The sequence below is a fragment of the Asterias rubens genome, chromosome 15 (genome assembly GCF_902459465.1).
Source record: "Asterias rubens chromosome 15, eAstRub1.3, whole genome shotgun sequence".
Taxonomy (NCBI): Eukaryota; Metazoa; Echinodermata; class Asteroidea; order Forcipulatida; family Asteriidae; genus Asterias; species Asterias rubens.
This window is the reverse complement of record NC_047076.1, coordinates 834,789-855,889: the sequence shown is the minus strand read 5'-3', so window position 1 is coordinate 855,889 and position 21,101 is coordinate 834,789. Positions and strand designations below refer to the sequence as shown.

The window sequence follows — 21,101 nt, the reverse complement described above, 5'->3', positions numbered from 1 at the left end:
GGGTCAAGAAAGTTACAAGCTTTCATTTGAGCCATTGCTCAAAAAAGTCCGCCAATTATTAGTAGCAGTGAAATAAAGTGCGCAAAATTGTCGGGATCCCAACAATATATCATGTGACCAATTCTTATGTGTTTTATAAGAAACGTTTAAAATTGTTGTCATGGTTCCTGACCATTAAAAGTAGTCGTTAGAGAAGATACTCTTTGAAATACCATTCACTCAATGTTTGGGGCCCAAAAGCGTGTATTTTCATTTATGGTTTGTTTTTCATGTAAAGGTTTTGTAAGTATTTGATTGAAGCCAAGCATTTTGTAAATATTTTTGCTGAGAAGCATTGATTTTGGGGGTTTTATATGACGACTTCATAATTTATTGGTGTAATATGTGTTTACGTGCTCTGATTGGTCAAAAGTAGCTTTCTAATTTTATCTATTTTATTTTTTTTTTTCATTGAAGGGAATGACATTTTCGTCAGAGAAGATACTCTTTGAAATACCATTCACTCAATGTTTGGGGCCCAAAATCTGACATAGCATCTTTAACATTCAGTATTTCCTACAAGCTTGCGCAAGGTACATGTACATACATGTGGGACTACGTTTTGAATTGTGAAATCTATTCTTTTTACCTAACTCCATGGAATGGTTTACAAGGTGATGTGGCGCAATATGCTGACAATCAAACCAAGAACCGGAACAGTTAGAGAACAAGAAGAAAAACTTACATTGATATAATGAATTTACAAATAATATGTATACATTTATATTAAAAACGTAAATTCATGGAAATTTATGCAACAAAAAGTTTATACTTTTTAATAAATATTCAATATACATTTGCTGTTGAGGTAGAATCACCATTTCTGATAAAAGAAAACAGCATTAACGAAAAAGAAAATTGCGTTTCAAAACCTAAACCCTGAATAAGGTTTTGGTCAAATTTACAAAGGACAAACCGCATATTAGTGACCCCCAAAACCAACAGTATGAAACAGATACATGTTTCAAAATATCACAAGTTTACTTTAAAATTTTAAAATGTCCTCACACACAAGCCATTACATTACATAAAAGCTGTTACATACAAAGAAAATGTGATTTACAGAAAAGACACGAGTTTCAAAATGTACACACATTTTTCCGCAAATTACCAATTAACCTTGGAAAGACACCACAAAATGCTTTCGTCTAAAGATGAGCCTTTTCAAAACTTTACTTTTTGGTCAAATTACAAACTGTCCTTGGAACACAAACAACATATTTTGACTAAAGATGAGCATTTGTAGATAAGATAAACACATTTCAAATATTAAAACATTTTTGTCTAGATTTTTAAAAGTTCCTTGAAAGGAAAATCCCCAAACACAACTTCTCCTGAAGCAGGAATTATGTTCTTCTTACTTTACTTACCGTTTCCGATTTTTGTTTCATCTTAAATAAGATGATATTGCAACACACACAGAAAGGGAAAACAATTTCCTACAAAATATAGAAAGTTGGTGTACTGGTTGACATTTCAAAAATGACAGGCATAATTATTTGGCCTTTAAAATGTTTTCAAAAAGCTATAACAATGGATATTCGCCAGGATGCCATTTTGATGTTTTCCTATTTAACTAACAGGAACTACAATGAGGCTGGATGGATACAACATTTTTGTATTTTCCATATTTGTGTTGACTTTGTTTTAAAAACCTGATACGCTGTTTCAAACATCAAACAATTTTGAACAAAGCTGCGTAGATAAATACTCATACCTAATAGCCTGATTAGTTCTGAAGGTCTTGCGCTGTGTACAATCTGTAGTACTGTCCCTTCAGTTGCATGAGCTCTTCATGCTTGCCAAACTCGGCTACTTTGCCATGGCGGATGACGGCAATCTTCTCAGCATCGTGGATAGTGGAGAGACGGTGGGCAATAGTGATGCAGGTACGACCCTTCTTGGCCTCGTCTAAGGCTTCTTGTACAACCTAGAAAATAGAATTGGAAGATTCATCAGATCATGAAGATTAAAGAGAGTACCTCTTAGCCAATCTGATCTCAAATCAAGTCTCAATGTGAAGATCATGAAACACCTGCAGGAACTTACTCTTTCACTTTCTGAGTCCAACGCAGACGTAGCCTCATCCAAAAGGAGGATCTTAGGGGTTACGGACAAGCGCCCTCGCGATGGCCACTCGCTGCTTCTGACCACCAGACAGCTGGGTACCCTTGTCTCCTACTCTTGTCTCATAACCCTAAAAAAAGAGGAAATCATTTGATATTACTCTGTCATAAGTTTCACAGCTTTCAGAAATGAATCTCCAAATCTTGAATGTATCAAACTCACCTCAGGTAATGAAGCAATAAAGTCATGGATGTTGGCTTTCTTGGCTGCATCAATCACCTCTTCCATAGATACTTTTCTAGAGTTGTCACCGTATGCAATATTATCAGCCACAGTACGATCAAAGAGAATTGGTTCCTGGGAGACTAAACCAATTTGAGATCGAAACCAGCCAAGGTTCAGAATCTTTATCTCATGGTTGTCCAAACTCTAGGAATGTTTAATAAAAACATAACATTATCAGTGAGAGTCGTAACTGCACTTTTCAACAACTCAAACAAATTTCACTTGAAATGACAGTTAAGAAGATGACATGAACGGCAGTTTAAGTCTTACCACTTGTCCTGACATTGGGTTATAAAACCTCTCTATCAGTGAAACGGACGTGCTCTTCCCACAACCGCTGCTTCCAACTAACGCCAATGTTTCTCCTGGCTTCACAGAGACAGTCAGACCTCGTAGAACTGGTACATCGGGACGAGTTGGGTATCGGTAACGCACCTTGTCAAAGGATATCTCTGGAGAAAAATGTTCCTATTGAAAGAAAAGAGAAAACTGGTTGAATCTTGAATCCCAATCTGGTTAAGACAGATAGAGAGAAGACGAGGAAGTTTCAGTTTTAGATGCAAGGAAAAGCCCAGAGATTTATTCCACGGAAAACCCACGCAGTCAGATAAGGACTAAAAACCCAATCTACATCGTGTTATCAGTGGGATTCGAACCGGGGTCCCAAGGGTGGAAGGAAGGCGAGAAAAGATACTCCTACACCAACCCAACCGCCTAAGAGAAATAATCAAAAAATTTGTTTTGTATAAGACTTCAGAAAGAATTATGTTTGATTGACATATAATTGGAAGAGTTTCGGAGTCTAGTTGGTAAGGCACTGCTCTAGAGTTGCAAAGGTCGTGGGTTCGAATCCCACCCGAGTGGGATTTTTTCCACAGAGCTCGGGAAATTACTGAGTAAAGTAGCTTACACACAAAAGTGTATATGGGTAAAACAAAAGTTAATAATTATTCTGTATCCCCGATGCAAATTTCCATCTATGAAGTTTCAGAGTTGATACTTAGAAAAATTAATAGCGACAAGAAACGCAATAAAATTCTCTAAGGGCTTACAAGCTGGACTCCTTTATCACTGTAGCTGTCGATGGGTGGTTCTCTATCTACTAACTGGAACACATGAGCTGCAGCAGTCTTAGCTTTGGAGTAGTCTGGTGCCGAGGCCATGGCACGACCTAGACCAAAACCACCAAACACAATGGCTGAAAAGACCCTGTTACAAAATAGCAAAACAGTCTGAATAAGTGTATATAAAACCCAACATTACATTTATTGAAAACTTATATAAATGGTCTTTAACACTTTTATGCACCATTTATGTATTGATCATATGGACACATTTATTGTTACCTCTTTTTTGCAAATGTCAACCCCCAGGTCACAACAGCACCCTCAAGAGTCCTCTTTCCAATTCTGAAAACTGCCTTCATGCGATCTTTATCTTTTGTTTTACACCTATTTTCCTGAAGAGTTTAAACCCGTCGCTAGTGACTGGCCGGTTGCATTATTTAAAAAAAATTATAAGTAATTTGGAAAAAGACTTCTCAAAAAAAGTTATCTTTTGCTGAGAGCAAGATTCTTAATATTCGTTCATGCCCTGCGACAAATTTTAGAAAGAGCTGAGATTTATCTTAACATGAGTATTTTTTTAATTGCTTAGCAACAGGTGATGTCACAATCTTAAGATAAATCTAAGCACTTTGTTGAATCGAGCCCTGGTTTTGGTTTGACTTACAGAAAGATGTTTTGAAATTCCATTTTGTCATTTTCGACGAGCCATCCGCCAAGACGAAACGATGCGGCGTAGCAGAAGAAGATGACACTTTGAGAAACTGCGTATGTAATGCCGGAAAGATGAGCATCTTTAAGACTGTTCCTGAAGATTGAGAGAAGAAACAAAAACAGATGAACAACCATTCTTTTTCTTAATACTTGATTACTTTTTGGAATTGATAATTATCTTAAAGCCATTGGACACTTTCGGTAAACAGTATTGTCCAAGTCCCACACTTCGTGTATCACAACTTATATATGAAATAACAAACCTGTGAAAATTTAGGCTCAATCGGGCATCGGAGTTGGGAGAAAATAACGGGAAAACCCACCCTTGGTTTCCGCACGTTTCGCAGTGTCATGACATGTGTTTAAAATAAATCTGTAATTCTCGCTATCGAGAATTGATATTGTTTTATTAATGTTTTCTCAAAAAGTAAAGCATTTCGTGGAATAATATTTCAAGAGAAGTCTTTCACCATTACCTTCTGTAAACCCTGTAAATTATTTGTAAATCTGTGAACTTTTATTTTTTTTTCTGTACCGAAAGTGTCCAATGGCTTTAAGGGGAAATTAAAATAACACTTTTTTGTTGTTGAATCAACTGCTCATTTCATCTTTTTAACCATTCTAGGGATATTATGTTTCGGATGTCAACCTGGGGATGATAGCTCAGTAGAACACCAGAGGCAATTGGTTCAAAACCCGCTCTAGTAAATTTGTCTTTGTTCAACCCCAAATCCTTTCAAACTTACCCAGTCAGTCTCCCTTGTGGTTTATTATTTGGAATATTTTTGTTTAAATAAATGAGAATAAATATTGAAAAAGACTAGAACTCTATAGTGAAGTTTTCTGTGACTGTGTTTTCATGTTCAATGAAGGACTGTGGCTGTACACGGAATTATGTTATAACAACATAAAGTTATTTCTTCATAGAAGTATTTATTAATATTTCCCCAATCAAAATTTAAAAAGGATAAAATAAATGTTTTTACTTGTAAGGTTTGTTCAGGAATTCCAAATACTGGTTGTAGAAGGTTGGCTCTACTGTCAAGTTTGCAACGGTGCGAATATTCACAATAGTTTCTGTGACGATCTGAAAAATGAAAATAAACAAAAGTTGAACCACTTCTGGCTTTTGCTATACACATGAATAATAATAATAACAACATGTATTCATATAGCACTTAATACAGGGTTTCTAAGCGCTGAAACATAAATGTTATTAAATACACGATATATTTACCATAACAACATAATTGTATGATAAATAAAATGACATAATTTGAAGTGGGATGAAATAGCTGAAACTGTAACAAGCTTAGATGTATCTAAATAAGTGGGTTTGGGAGCAGCATTAAATGATGAGTCCAGTGTAGTTGAGACACAGATGTGGACAGGAAGGTTGTTCCAGAGAGTGGGCGTGGCAATAGAGAGGCGCGTTCTCCATAGCGAATTCGGGGGATAGGACCGATGTTGAATTCCAGCTGGGCTGTAGAGGATGATCGATACACACAAACCAAGGATACCTCAAAAGTAAATGTAATCACTGTGACTCAAGAAGCCTGAGGGAACCTGTTAGCAAGGGTGGCTTGCAATGAACCAGAAACACAGAGGTTTACTGACCCCTACTCTTCCATAATAAGTGTTCTGGCTTATTTGTGTTCATACTGTCACATTATTTTAAATATCATGTGGGCGTGTATACCAGCTTACCTTCCCAATGCTCTCTTTGCTTGACTGTTGTTGTGCTGCAAAGGATCTTTGTTGCTTCATCTGCATCAAGCCTGAGAATGCTATCAGAGGCAGGAACGCTAAGACGAGTAACGTCAACTGCCAACCGAAGATAAACGCAATGATGATAGCAACACCGATGTTGGAGAAAGCTTGAACAATGAAACCAAACTGACTACCAGTCACCTGTGATTAGAGAAAGTATGAGAAAGTAAGAGTTAGTAAGAGAATGTAACCCTATAGTAACCCTATTTTGTACCTAGTCTTTGTAATTTGTTATTTCATTCTCCTGTGTATTGATATTTTTGACCTACTTTAATCACTGTGCAATTCAGCCTTCGGCTGCAATATGGTGTATTAAGAGAAAATAAGAGAAAGTATTTAAATATTCAGGAGAATAAAGACAAATTGACTAGACCGGCATTTGAACCTGTCGTCTCTGAATTAACATAAGCATGTCTACCAATTGAGCTATCCAACCCTATTAAGGGTTGGCAGTTAAAACTGCCATTATGGTCGCCTAATTGCCACCAAAAACAAAAGGAAAAGATTCACAGCTTCTGGCTGGCACCCCAAACAAAGATATATATTTTTGTTTGTTTCCTGTTTCTTTGACTATTTTGCTATGATATATTTTGTTGTAAAGCGTTCTGATGCTCTCCATAAGGCACTTGATAAGTATGTTTATTTATTATTTTTTATTATTATTACTTACCCCCGAGATCAAGGAGGCTTCCGTTGATAATCTTGTAGTCAAAGCACCACTGCTATTTTTATGATCATCAAAGTACGCAATGTCCTAAAGATGTAAGAAGGACAAGAAATGCTTTGATTTTAGCCATTGCTGCCATAAAAAATGACCAAATTCTGAGGAAGAAACTCTTACTCGTACTAGCATGAAGGAAAGAAATCCTCCATGGTACTAGTTAACTTGCAGCCTGTAAACATTCAACATAAAAACTTTCACCCTGGAACCCGATTCCCCAAGAACAGTGGTCCTGATCAAATGACTAAAGAGCAGAGGGAAAAGTCTTACTGTTTCTTATATCATTTTCTTAAGATATATTTGGTTTATTTTTACGCTTCAAAGTTGCTTTCATAATAACATTTTACACTGTTTTCCAATAATTAAACAGTATAAACACGAACCTGTAAGATTGTGTTGATATTTGTGTCAGTAAACTCACAGGCAGTGACTCCCTAAACCACATATTTACGCCTCACAACCTTTTGATCAGATAAGAAAGATCTTGTTGAAAACAAGGGAGTACGGACCTTAGTTTGTCATTGGCAAACTCAGGTTTGCTTTTATTGGGTAATTTACGTCATGCTTACCTGTCTTAGCATGGCTTTGAATGCTATCCTTCGTACACGCATTGTAAGCTCACCGCCAGATTTACCAAGACTCGCTCCCTACAGAAAATAAAATCACACTATCCGTTAGAAACCATGAATATAGGTTGCCATCACTGATGAGGTAAAACAATAGACTCTTTCCAACACCATGTTTGTGAGTTCTAAGTTATGTGAACAATGAGCATACAGTGCCAACACACATTGGTGTAAGGGTATTTTGAGGGGGGGGGGGGGTTTCTTACTTACCCCTAAGGTGTTTGAGATGAGAGCTATAACACCAATTCCAAAGAGTAGAAGACAGTAGAGGACAACTTGGGCTTGGACTTCTTCCAATGGAAGAGCAAATGTCTGCAAAGAAGCAAAAAGGAAAAATTTCAAATAAATATGAGCAATGAACAATTATAGTCAGAGCCAAATTTCATAAAGCTGTTAAGCAGACAATTCTGCTGAGCAAAGTTGTTGCTAATATTGGGGTACCAGTCGCAGAAATGGTAACAATATGGTATTCTGGCTTGTAAACTATTTTGCTAAGCAAGATTTGTTTGTGTTTAGCAAGTTTTTGTGTTTACAAGCTTTATCGAACTGGGCCAAGGAATAACAATAACACACACAAGCAAAAAGCTGAAAAGAAAGGGCCAAGTGTGGATACATGCTTGATATATCTTGGTTAGGAATAAATGTTTACCCCAAGGATGCGACTGAAGATGATAGAGAAAGCCGGTTGCACTCCTCCATTGAAAGCTGAGCAGATAACACCAATGATCATGTAGAGGAGCTCAGGAGAATTCATCTTCATCACTCGAGTAAAACTAAAATTCTTCAAGACATCTTCCTCATCCTCCTTCAAGAATAAATATTAATTAGTTTTTATGAAAGTAGAAAACCGGAAACAATTTAAGGCTGCGTCCGAATTAGCGGCTACAGCTACGGCTAGAATTTGCGTCATCATGCATTGAATGGAGGATGTCCTTAGCAACAGCCGTAGCCATTATCTTCGGCTGCCAATGCGGATACGGCTTTAGTTTTAAATCTGGCTGAGCTGTGAGTGCTGATGGTGTTCTGGAAACACCATTTCTAATGGAAGACTTTGGAACCTAGGTGGCTGCAGACTTACTGAAAAGTATTTGAGTTACTAATTGAGGGCATTTTTCCATTTCAAAGTTACAAAGGCATACTATGTATGGATGCGAAACAGATGTCCTGCCTTGGCCTCTTTTCCCGTTTTTTTTTTAATGACAAAACAGCTTATCTCTGTACTTGCTTTTCTCAAAATGTAATTTTTCGAGTTAGGCTGTTTTGCCAAGGAAGGGCCGTAGTGTCCCAAAAGTCCCTCATTGGAGTGATTGCAAGACATGGTTTCAATGGGAAATCTGAAAGCCTACCTGTGTCTCAGGTGTATCCGATACTGTAGACACTACACGATTCAGTTCTGGAGTTTGTTTGTCACTAGAGCCAGAAATATTCCGATGACGAGATGATGACAACGGTTCCTTCTCTGCTTTCTGAGCTTCAACTGATCCTAAGAAGATATTTTGAAAGTTAAGTCATGTTTTAGTTGTCTTCAAATATATGTACAAAGTAGAGGTTATAGTGTCAGGTTGTTGTGTAACGTAATGTAATGTAAAAAATAGTTAAAGGCCTGACGTTTTGACCCTAGCAGAGTCTTTCTCGAAGGCTAAAAAAAAAAAAAAAAAAAAAAAGAAGGGTAATGTAATGTACATACAAAGGCTGACTATAATTAGCAGTACGGTACTTCAAATGTTTTGTACAGTAGCAGTTCTGTATGAGGTGCTCTGTCCAATCTATACAGGAGAGTGAGACACATACAAGTGTAGCCCATGTACATGTACTGCCGTAGGGTCACTCAAGTGTTGCAGGCTACATAAAATAGAGGACTGATCTGTCCAGACTATCTATGGTCCTTTTCAAAACGACAGCTTCAGCTTTGGATTCGGCTCAGGCTACAATGTAGCTTGCCCCCGCGGTTGTTTTGAAAATTTGTGCGCGCTTTACGTTTTTTTTTATTTTATTTTTTTAACCTTCGAGAAAGACTCTGCTAGGGTCGAAATGTCAGGCAATTAACTATTTTTTGCATTACTCTCGGTCCATTTGGTTGGTAAGTTGTTTGCAACAGCTAATTTTGTTTTCTCATTACAAATGCATTCAGGGCTTCAGACGAGAGAACGGACCCTGAAGCGGAATCCGAAGCCATAAATTAGAAAAGGGCCGATGAATTCAAGAATGTTTCACTACAAATTATATGCGGAAGCAAAAATCATAGATTTAAAAAAAAATGTTTGAACATGCATTGTAAGAAAAAAAGAGACAAAGAAAAAGATTTTTTAAAAAGATCAAAAATAAAATACCACCAGTTAATGCAAAAATAATGTATATACAGCCTGGACCACTACAACTAAAAATACTAAAACCAAAAGCGAGGCATTTACAATCAATACAGGCCCCAGTGTGAATAAAGACAACACTTACATGCATGTTACACGGAAGGTACGAAGGAAACTGTTAAATTGAGGGATGATGCAAAGTATTTATTTGTCACAAATTAAAAAACAAATTACCAGGAATAAGTGATGGTTCTTGTAACAACTTCTAAGTGAGCTTGCTTGAACAAAAACTGACATTTAAAGTTGTGGTGACTGATGATGTGACTTCATAAATAAATGAGATAAAATTACAGAACACCTTCAAAATAACGTCAAGACAAACCTACCTGCCATTGGGACGAACTCCTCCTCAACATCCAAGTCTTATTTTAAAAGGTAGGTTAATAGAAATTACAGAGTTGGGTTAGTATATTAACAACCATATTCAGACCATTCATTAGCTTCATTATTACACAGAGTAAATCTTGGTGCTGCCGTTTTGGGAGCTGGAATTCCGCCACATACAGTAGGGACGTGGGACATCAGTGCAGAGGGCTACTATCAGGCCTGGAATTTCATCGTTTTCGTTTTGCAAATGGCACATCCATTTCCAAAGTCAAGAGGGAACTTCCAAGTGACACCCAGGCCAAGACCAGGGCAATAGGGACACAGACTGGGGCAATAGGGACACAGACTGGGGCAATAGGGACACAGACTCCATGTAATTCATCTACATTTACCTACAGTTAGATATGACAGAGATTTTGGGTGAGAGCTTTTTAACTCAGCTTTTATTTATATTTGGAGTAAAATCTATGAGTGTCCGAACCTTTTTCTTCATTTTCTTCTTCATCCTCATCTTCATATTCCTCTTCCTTCACCTCTGCCTCCTCCTTAGTCTTCTCTTCCTTACGACTCTGGAGTTGGACTAAACCAAAGTACAAACCATTCTTATCTTGCATCAAGACTTCATGAGAACCTTTCTCAAAGATGTTGCCGTCTTTGAAGCTACAGATGACGTCTGCATTTTGAATTGTTGAGAGACGATGGGCGATGACGATAGTTGTACGGCCAGCCTGGACCTGGGGATCAAAGTAAAAACATCATCTCATTAGCAACAGGTCTTATTTGGTGATTAAGTAACCCTGTCAAAGTCATCTTTAAGGAAATAAAGGCAGAATGCGCATAGTGTTGAAAACAAACAAGTGTACCTTATCAAGGGCTGCTTGGACAGTAGCCTCACTCTCAGTATCAAGAGCTGATGTAGCTTCATCCAACAAGAGGATCTTTGGATTACGAACTAGCGCCCTCGCTATGGCGACACGTTGCTTCTGACCACCAGACAGCTGAGCCCCTCGGTCACCAACAAGCGTCTCATATCCCTGAGAAAAAATAATGAGATTTTTATTTTCAAAAAGATTGTTTTAATAATCTTTATTGAGAAGTAAAATAGTGGCGAGAGAGTGTAGATGAAAAAACTTACGTCTGGTAAGGCAGATATGAAGTCATGAGCATTAGCCTCCTTTGCAGCTGCTTTTATCTCTTCATCTGTTGCATCCACACGACCGTAGCGGATATTCTCAGCAATGGTGGTTGCAAAGAGGACAGGTTCTTGGCTGACCACTCCAATGTTCTCTCTCAGCCACCTTACATTGATGTCACGCAAGTCATTCCCATCTAGTTTGACCTGATAAATATGGTAATATTATATTAAAACAGCTAATACCGAGGTGTAACAATTATCAATTCAATCAATTTTTTTTTTTTTTTTCAGATAAAGCCTCCAGCAAAAAGTCTGAAGAAAGATGGACAAAGACTCACCGATCCAGACAATGGATCATAGAAGCGCTGGGCGAGTTGTACTGTGGTACTCTTACCACATCCGCTACTACCAACCAATGCAACTGTCTGACCTTGCTTGACCTCTAAGGTCAAACCATTCAACACCTGGAAGATTTATAAAATAACTGCAGTTCAGGAATAGTCATCAACAAAAACAGGTTATTAAACATAAGCATTGGAGGTGGCTCTTTCCAGGATCCAATTTCATAGACTGCTAACAAACAAATTCTGCTATTACGACGCCTAAAAACCGAAATCTATAAGCTATGGCAGGGTGTAGCCACAGAATTCTACTCCAAGCAGCCATCTGGAATTGGCCCACGTAGCTACTTTGGCTACTTCTTTAAATTCGATGTTTAGTTTATCATTGTTTAGTATTAACCGGGTTTGGGTCGAGAAAGACTCTGCTAGGGTTGAAACGTCAGGCCATTAACTTCATTATAACTATAAGTAAACCTCTGCACTTCTATTTCACACCATCAAAAGCTTGTTCTTTGAGATATTATTTAGGACTGAAGGGAAAATCTTGGTGGGGGACTTTTTTCCAGGGGTGGGGTGGGTCAGGGGTGGAGATTTTCTTACCTTAACTTCTGGTCTTGAAGGGTAGCAGAAATGGACATTGGTGAAAGAAATATCTCCCGTTAATGTTTCTGGTTTCAGACCAAGTTCAGATGAATTATCAATATCAGGAATCTACAAAATAAATTGGTTATTATAAGTGGTGGCCATCTTTGATCATGTTATGAGAGTACATGAAAATGTGGCAGAAATAAAGTCATCATTGAACGATTGAAAATGTGTCTCAATAAAAACAATAAAGGGCAATGTCACACAGGGCAATTTACAGGCAACCCAAAAGTTTAGCCTACCTGGTCGATAATCTCCCAGATGGTACTAGCTGCTCCTCTAGCCGTGATGAAATCAGTGATGTAAGGAGTTGCTTGACCAAGTGAGAACGCTCCGAATAAGATCCCAAGAAACGTCTGATGGAGGAAACAAATGAAACATTTTAATCGGTTCTATGCACCTCTTCCAGTTCTAATTCTAAATAAGACAAAACAGTACAAAATAATGTTTCTCCAAGTTGTGATGGTTTTGAAAAGAACTGGGCCCAATTTCTTGGCTCTCTTTACCATAAGTAATAAATAAGTGCTTACGGTACAGGGAATTCCGCGTTTACACAGGCATTCTTCACTTACAGTACACTAGCTAGCACAGACATTTGGCACTTGCCAAGTAAGCGAAGAATGGTGATCATAAGCGCAGAATACGGCGGTAAGCAGAGCCAAGAAAATGGGCCTCGGTGGTTTTCACATACGATCCTCCACTTTCCTCCTCCCCTTAAATTCCTTAAAGACTTTGGTAATCTGAGTATTTCACTTCCATACAATAAAAACATAGCCTTTGAGAAAGACTCTGCTAGAGTCGAAACATCACATTACCTACTTTTTCATTAACATCATAGGTCCTTTTGGTTGGTAAGCATTAAGCAAGTCTGCTTATTGTTATATTTATTGACCAAACCAACAACGGACGAGCCGCCAATTACAGGAAAGGATAAAAGACAATTAAAAAAATATCATATAGCCTATATAAAAACAATCTGATATGTACAAAGTTAACAATTAAAATAGAATCATCTTAGGAAAGAAAACTAAAGCATACATTGAAGATTAAATAAAATAAAATAGGGAACAGAAACAGACCACCATGAACGACTGTGAAAATATATTAAAAACACATTTTAAAAGCAAAAGCCTACATTAAATTATAAAATAGAATAAACAATAAAAGACAAAGGAAATAAATTTAAATTTAAAAACAAGTAAAAATATAAACAAAAATATAAACAAATCGATGTAAACAATACCGAATAAAATAAAACAAAATACTGGATTAGTTACTGGAAGAGGATATGGCACGTAAAACCTGACCACGAAAGGAATTAAGAGAAGGGGCTCCGAACACATCACTCGCTTATTCTAATCACTCAAGTTTAAGAAAAATCCAAAAATACGCACCACAATAATATCTCCTGGGCTGAGCTCACCCGATAAATATAAGGTTGAACCGTACCTGGGAAGAATAGAATAAATAAAAATTTGTTTATTTATTATTCAATTTGATCAAACCCTTGAATTATTATCTTAAAATGAATTATAAATAATTGGAAATAATTATTAGAATTATGTTTATTCTATTACATAATCTTACTTTGCTATTTTTGTTTTATTGGGTGTTTACTATTATATTGTTTTAGTTCATCGAATCATTTTTATTGTAAGGAACTTTTGATCACTTTTGTATGGAAAATGTGCGGTATAAATGTCATTATTGTTATTATTATTATAATTAAATGGGTACCTGTGAGGGCAGAGATGGTTCTTGTGATTGATTTAGCCGAGTAGCGCATTGTTGTTGCACAAGGCTGTATACTCCCCAGGGAGCTGAGATGGTTTAAGGAGTGAATTAAGGCCCGGTGACCAGGGGTATTAATGTTGGGAGCGCTTTGAGACGCCCTTAGGTGTAAAAAGCCGTTTTTATATAAAAACTGGTTATTGTTACTATTATTGCCTATTTTAACAACTGACCAGAAAGCAAGGGCATAAGTTCCATAGAAGTTGAAGTAGAAAACTCCAATTAAGATTGCCTGCAGAGTGTCCTTCTTTATCGACTCCTTCTTCGCACCGTACAAATTCTCTGTGTACCTGAAAAGATTTTTAAAGAGGAAAACATTTAAAATCTTCTGGAGAAAATGGAATTTGAGGCCTTATACATGGTGAGGTATCAATGTATTTGGATTAAGCTTGGGTGATAATTATTTATTTTAATCACGATATATCGCCAACAATATTTCGCAATATTCGATATAATCGCGATTAATTATATTTGACATCATCAGTCTTCAAACTCCCAGTGAAAGTTGTAGAAGAGACAGTCATAGCATAAGAGAAGTGTTCTAATGACCTATTCTTCTGGTTTTACTCCAAACCTATGGGGTGCAAGATGTCTCAGCTAGGAACATACATCGCGATATTGCAATACTTAATCGATATCGCGATATATCGCGATATATCGATATTTCTATTAAAACCAAATTGATCCGATATCTAAATCGTTTCCAATTTAGTATCGCGATATATCGATAATATCGTGGTATCGCCCAAGCTTAATTTGGAATGTAGTAACACGATGTGTCTATCTACTTAATAATAAAAGACTTCAGCTAAAGCATTTTATTAAGCATCTGAAAGCAAACAAAGTTGTGCAATTACGTGTTTTTTTCTTTCATTATTCTCTTGTAACTTTGATGACCAGTTCTTTTATGCATATGTTTGGATACACCAAGTGAGCATACTGGGCCCAATTTCATAGAGCTGCTTAGCACAAAAATATGCTAAGCATGAAATTTGTTCCTTGATAAAAACAGGATTACCAACTAAATTTCCAAGTGATTTTTAGGATAAGCAAACAACAGCTGAACACCAGTAACAGGCAATATGCAACAAATGGAAATTTGGTTGGTAATCCTGTTTTTATCGAGGAAGAAATTTCTCGCTAAGCAAAATTTTGTGCTTAGCCGCTCTATGAAATTAGGCCCTGGTCTTTGACAACTACCAAACGTGTCCAGTGTCTTTAATGTGTGGCAAAATTGTTGAAAGTGAAGGATATAGCACCTACCTTTCTACTTCCTTATGTTCTCCTCCAAAAGCTGTTACTGTTCTGACTGATGAGAGGACTTCCTCGGCAACTGCTCCTGCCTTAGCATAAGCATCTAAGGCACTTGTGGTCATCTTACGAATCAGCTGCAGAAACAAGAAACAAGAAGTCTTAAATCATCTCATGGGTATTCAGGAAGAATGAGTACTGACAAAGGTTTAATGAGAATTGGTTAGTGGGTCTTTTGGTTTGTTTGTAAATTGTTGCTTGTCTTTTTCTTCTTTGCAGTGGCAAGGGGACTGCTAGCTCTTATAGCCTTCACAGGCCTGGGCCCACTTTCATAAAGCCGTTAAGCAGAAAATACTGCTTGGCAAATGTATTTGCTAAGCAAGAAATTAGTGGGGTACTAGTTGCAGCAATGGTAACTGTATGGTATTCCGCCTGGTAAATTTGTTTTGGTAATCAAGATTAGTTTGTGCTTAGCAAGTTTTTGTGCTTAAGCAGTTCTATGAAATCGGGCCCTGGTCTTATCCATGCTGGTTTACCCCTTCTACAAGCCCCCCCCCATATTCCTGTGTCCCTTTCCCAACCATTCCTACTTACCCTAGCACCAATCGCAATAGAAGGAAGCATGATAAGGAATGCTACACACAGGATAACCAAAGTTAATTTCCAAGACTTGGAGAAACCCAGGGCGATTCCACCACAACAGGTGCCCAAGTACTGTAAGATTAGTCCAAGCTTGTCACCAAATCCAGCGCGGATCTTGTCAATATCACTGAAGCAAGTCAAAAGAATCAAATAACAAATCAAATCAAAAATAGAGCTGTGTGTTTATAAGTTAACAAAACACAGAGCTGTTCCACTTCGACTGAACGTAGATCTTGAAAAACTGCACCTCTAAAGTAACGTTATGTGACACTTGATGATGTGATCATGATTCGACCTGATACTGCATACATGCAGAATCTCGACTCGAATATGTATATACGCAGTTTCAGCTCGATTGCGATAAAAAAAACTGTATATCAGTTTCGGTTAATACAATATCTACCTGCTGAGGCGAATTGTTTTTGAGTCCTTGTCTTGATAGTTATATTCTACTGCAGCTGAGTAGACTTTGGTATTCATTAGAAAAAATCAAAAAGAAAATCCTAACTTACTCTGATGATCTTGAAGTGAGCTCCCCAGCTTTATGGGTGTCAAACCAAGCTATTTCTTGGCGAAGAATCGCCCGGAAAAATTGTAGACGGATCTTGTGGATTTGTCGTTCGGCAGCGGTGTTCCATAACATATTTTGTAGGTAGGCAATAATCATAATGATAACACCTAAGATAGCGTAGTAAATTGAATACTCTGTGATAGTATCGGTGGGGCTAGTTGTTGGGCTGTGCAAGAAGGAAAGAAAAGAAATCAAGAAATTTAATAAGATTTTTTTTAATGAAATTTGAATATGGATTCATAGAAGCTTTCCGATAGGATGGAATGATATCTTGGGGGGGGGGCACCACTGGAAACATTTTGTAGATAACTTTCTCTGGACAAGACAATTGAGTTGGAAAAAAAAATGTATTTAAAAAAGCAGGACTTGAACCTGCAACCTTCGGATTAACGTTCCAGCGCTTTGCCAACTGATCCATCTTGCTATTTTTTGCTAATATCTGCATCTGGGTGCAAGTAAAAAGCCATTCAATTTGAAACTACAAAGTAGCCAGGGATCACACCCAAGTATCCGATACAACCCTGAAAGGGCAGCGGCAAATCACCTTTAAAGGCAGTGGACACTATTGGTAATTGCTCAAATTAATTTATAGCATAAAACCTTTCTTGGTGACGAGTAATGGGGAGAGGTTGATGGTATAAAACATTGTGAGAAACAGCTCCCTCTGAAGTGCCATAGTTTTCGAGAAAGAAGTAATTTTCAACGAATTAGATTTCGAGACCTCAGATTTAGAACTTGAGGTCTCGAAATCAACCATCTAAACGCACACAACTTTTTTTCTTTCATTATTATCTCGCAAGTTTGATGACCGATTGAGCTCAAGTTTTCACAGGTTTGTTATTTCATGTATATGTTGAGATACACCAACTGTGAAGGCTAGTCTTTGACAATTACCAATAGTGTCCACTGTCTTTAAGGAAGCTACTTGTTATTTCAAATATCAGGTAATAAAATAAACCACAAGCGAACTGACTGGGTAAACTTTTAATAAACTGGGGTTGAACAATTAGAAACTAACCAAAGCGGGACTTAACCGTGCGACCTCATGAATAACATGCTGGCGGATTACCAACTGAGATATCTAGCTAAGATACAAATGTAATTAAATAATAAGTTTAACTTAAACTAATAATGATACAAATGAGATTAACACAACCTGAAACACTTACGTATTTGGAGTGGTCATCATTGGTACAGTAAGGTTTGTTGCACTTCCATAGTTTTTGCCTTGGTCGATAAAAGCATCGGTCACTTTCCCAAAGAAGAATAGGACTAGAGGTAACGACACTCCTTGGGTGATAGCCAGGATGAAGGCAAAGATTAAGAGGAGTACCTCAAAGGGACCAGCAAAACGGAACTGTCAATAAGAAAAAAACAGAGCACAACAGTTGATTTAATAATCTTGAAGACAAATTGTAGTATTTGAAACTTGGCACGGTGGGTGTATAGTTAGATGAGGTAATTTGCGGTAGCACCAAATGTAAATCCACCATCACCAGTCACAATGGTTCAAGAAAGTTTTAATGAATTCACAGTCAAAACAAAGATATTGGGTGCGTTCGATTAGCTTCCCTGTGTCAACTCCGCGGTGCTCATTCAGGTGAGCCCCTGACAAGAGCTAATTGAACAATCACCCACCCTCTGTTGGTGACGTCATGCACCTGGGGCTAGCCCCAAGTGACCCATTCCACAAGGGGGGATGACCTGGGTGAGCCCCTGGAATGACGTCAAAGCTATTCGAACAGCACATTTATCCAATGAAATCAATGGGGCCATAAGACCGGTGCCTGTCATAGAGTTATATAATAAGAACTAGAGAGCGCACGAGTGATGCTTCGTGCACAAACACCACGGGACCGCAAGATGAATATGAAATACACGTTTTAGGTTTTTTTATTGAACGCTCACGCGATGCTGTTTGTTCAACTTACAAAATGGCCGCACAACACACCCTGTGAGATGCCAGTTTTTCAACTTAGAAAATGGCCGCCTGTGCACATGCCGGAGCGCGTATATAGGCCAGTGCGCCCTCTAGTTCTTATATATAACTCTATGGTGCCTGTCTTTGTGAATAAAGACAGGGGACCAGTCTATAATGGTTCAAGAAAGTTTGAAGGAACTCACAAGTTGCAAGGAGGTGACATTTCTGGTTTTAACTTGGACGCTGTCTTCCTTGTTTGCAGTTTCCTCTTGTTGTTCTGTCTTTAGTTCAATTGCTTCTTCATCAATGGCAGCGGTGTCAGCTTGTTCATTGTTTTCATGAAACAACGTGTCTCCATTCCCTATTTGAGTATCTGTTAGAAAAACAAAAAAATTACTATAAATCAGAATTTTTAAAATTCAACCTGCTTCAGCAGAGAATGATGATTGTAAGCACAGAGTTCAGTCATAAGCAGAGCCATGAAATGGGCCCTTGTTCATGAGATTACTGGGTTAACACAACATCTACCGGCCTCAGGCTTCTGGTCCAGTGTAAAACTCAAGCCCTGCATTTAAAGTAAAGTTACAATCATTTATACCTGATTTCTGTTCTGTCAGATCTTCCTGCCGACTTCCAGGATCTGTGATCTCCTCATTTGGTATTGAATCATCCTCTGTCGCCGTCATTTTATGGGTTTCTTTTCACGATACTGCGGGAAATAAAAAAGATTACCTTGCTATAATTGATTCATATCTTTTATATCATCTAAAATGATAGAAAGGAAAATATTAAAGAAAACAGAAACTGATCACATTCACTTTCTCAGTCTCATGTGTTCAGACCCTTTTGAATAATGAATAGATAAATAATTAATTTCAATAACTAATAACTTTACTTTATTGATACATGCACAAACTCAACAAAATAAAAGGACAGTAAGGCTTGCAGAGCCGCATCTTTCTTTTTTTACCACATGATACTAAAATTGTCATATTTCCACTTTATCTTGGCACCATATACCTCATCGCCAATCCGCCTGGTTGATTTTTCTTGAATGGCCGAAAGGCACTGTGGGAAGGAAAAGGGGGCATTATACAAAGGGTATATTCCTTCATTCACTGATTTAATTACAATTTAATAAACCCAATTTTATACAATTTTTTGAGGTTCTGGTTCTACAAAGCCAGCACTAACATTTTCTAGTCCACCTCTTCCCTTATTCATTGGAAAACAATTATCAAAAAAAAAAAAACGACCTGTACTTGGGGAAATAAATTTAATAAGAGCAAGACAAAAAATGTTTACCTACCTAATATGCTTGGGAAAACGATCATGGCCCAATTTCATAAAGATGTTTAGTGGGGAACCAGTCAGTCACAACAATGTTAGCTAAATATAATTTTGGCTGGTAACCTGTTTCTGGGAAGCAATACTTTTCTTTGCTTAGTAATATTTTTGCTCACACTCCTTAAAGGCACTGGACACTATTGGTAATAACTCAAAATAATTATTAACATAAAACCTTTCTGGTGACAAGTAATGGGGAGAGGTTGGTGGTATAAAACATTGTGAGAAACAGCTCCCTCTTAAGTGCCATAGTTTTGGAGAAAGAAGTAATTTTCCACGAATTTGATTTCGAGACCTCAAGTTTAGAACTTGAGGTCTCGAAATCAACCATCTAAACGCACACAACTTCGTGTGACAAGGGTGTTTTCTTCTTTCATTATTATCTCGCAACTTTGATTACCGATTGAGCTCAAATTTTCACAGGTTTGTTATTTTATGCATATGTTGAGATACACCAACTGTGAAGGCTAGTCTTTGACAATTACCAATAGTGTCCACTGCCTTTAAAGGCACTGGACACTATTGGTAATTACTCAAAATAATTGTTAGCAAAGAAACTTACTTGGTAACGAGTAATGGGGAGAGGTTGATAGTAAATCATTGTGAGAACTGGCTCCCTCTGAAGTAACGTAGTAAGTAATTTTGAGGTCCCGAAATCAAGCATCTGAGAGCACACAACTTCGTGTGACAATGGTGTTTTTTCTTCCATTATCATCTCCCAAGTTCGACAACCAATTGAATACTGTACTACTGGTATTCGACAATTACCAGTAGTGTCCAGTGTCTTCAATAGCACCAAAAAAATAGGCAAAACTTCTATTATAATGCACACATATCCATTGATAGAGTGCCCAAGGCGCCTTCTTTAAAGGCTTATGATATTGGGCCCATATCATCGTCAACACAATGAAATTGTTATCACCATTGTGACTTCTTTTGTCGCGTCGCATAGTCAGCAGTGTGTGCGCAGCTGCTGTGCTAGCATTTACACATTGTGTTGTGCGATCATTCATCATTTAGACCAATGAGAAATCCTCCATGTTTAGACCAAGCAAGGAGGTAGAGTTTAGACCAAGGACAGAGAATGAGATTGTGAGATTTGCGAGAAGTAAAAAAAAAAAAAAAAGATATCATAATTTGTGTGTCACCCAATTCTTTGTGGCATTATGATAAACAATCGTTTGGAGTCAACTCACCAGAATTTCAGTCTGGTGTTTCAAAAATACCGCAACTGCCTCAACTAGGCTCTACTCATTCATACACTGCAGAAAATAGACAACAATGGCGATGCGCTTCATCATCACTTTCACCATTCACAGTCCCTAGTAAACTCCTAAACTTCGTTTAGAAGATCTACCACCTTCATAGTGAATTGCTCCGCTCCATGGTCCTATACTACCAGCACTGCAGCAGTGACACACTTTCACCATGCTTCACTCACCTTTATCGGTAATTTTATTGTTGTGTAATCAGTTTTA

General features: G+C 37.6%; 1 protein-coding gene across 1 annotated transcript; it reads right to left on the bottom strand.

The window, feature by feature from the left end:
* Nucleotides 1-391: 391 nt before the first annotated feature.
* On the bottom strand, nucleotides 392-21,033 carry LOC117299961 (ATP-dependent translocase ABCB1-like). Its single transcript, XM_033783585.1, is given in 30 exon segments — nucleotides 392-1,969; nucleotides 2,089-2,145; nucleotides 2,147-2,236; nucleotides 2,329-2,535; nucleotides 2,662-2,859; nucleotides 3,444-3,600; nucleotides 4,123-4,263; nucleotides 5,156-5,256; nucleotides 5,877-6,080; nucleotides 6,610-6,693; nucleotides 7,230-7,307; nucleotides 7,497-7,598; nucleotides 7,936-8,091; nucleotides 8,633-8,769; nucleotides 9,979-10,014; nucleotides 10,461-10,713; nucleotides 10,843-11,013; nucleotides 11,115-11,318; nucleotides 11,453-11,578; nucleotides 12,056-12,166; nucleotides 12,343-12,456; nucleotides 13,495-13,549; nucleotides 14,065-14,181; nucleotides 15,155-15,279; nucleotides 15,737-15,911; nucleotides 16,297-16,521; nucleotides 17,525-17,712; nucleotides 18,480-18,649; nucleotides 18,875-18,985; nucleotides 20,820-21,033. Coding segments are annotated over 29 exon segments (4,071 nt in total). The 5' UTR covers nucleotides 18,963-18,985; nucleotides 20,820-21,033; the 3' UTR covers nucleotides 392-1,768.
* Nucleotides 21,034-21,101: the final 68 nt, after the last annotated feature.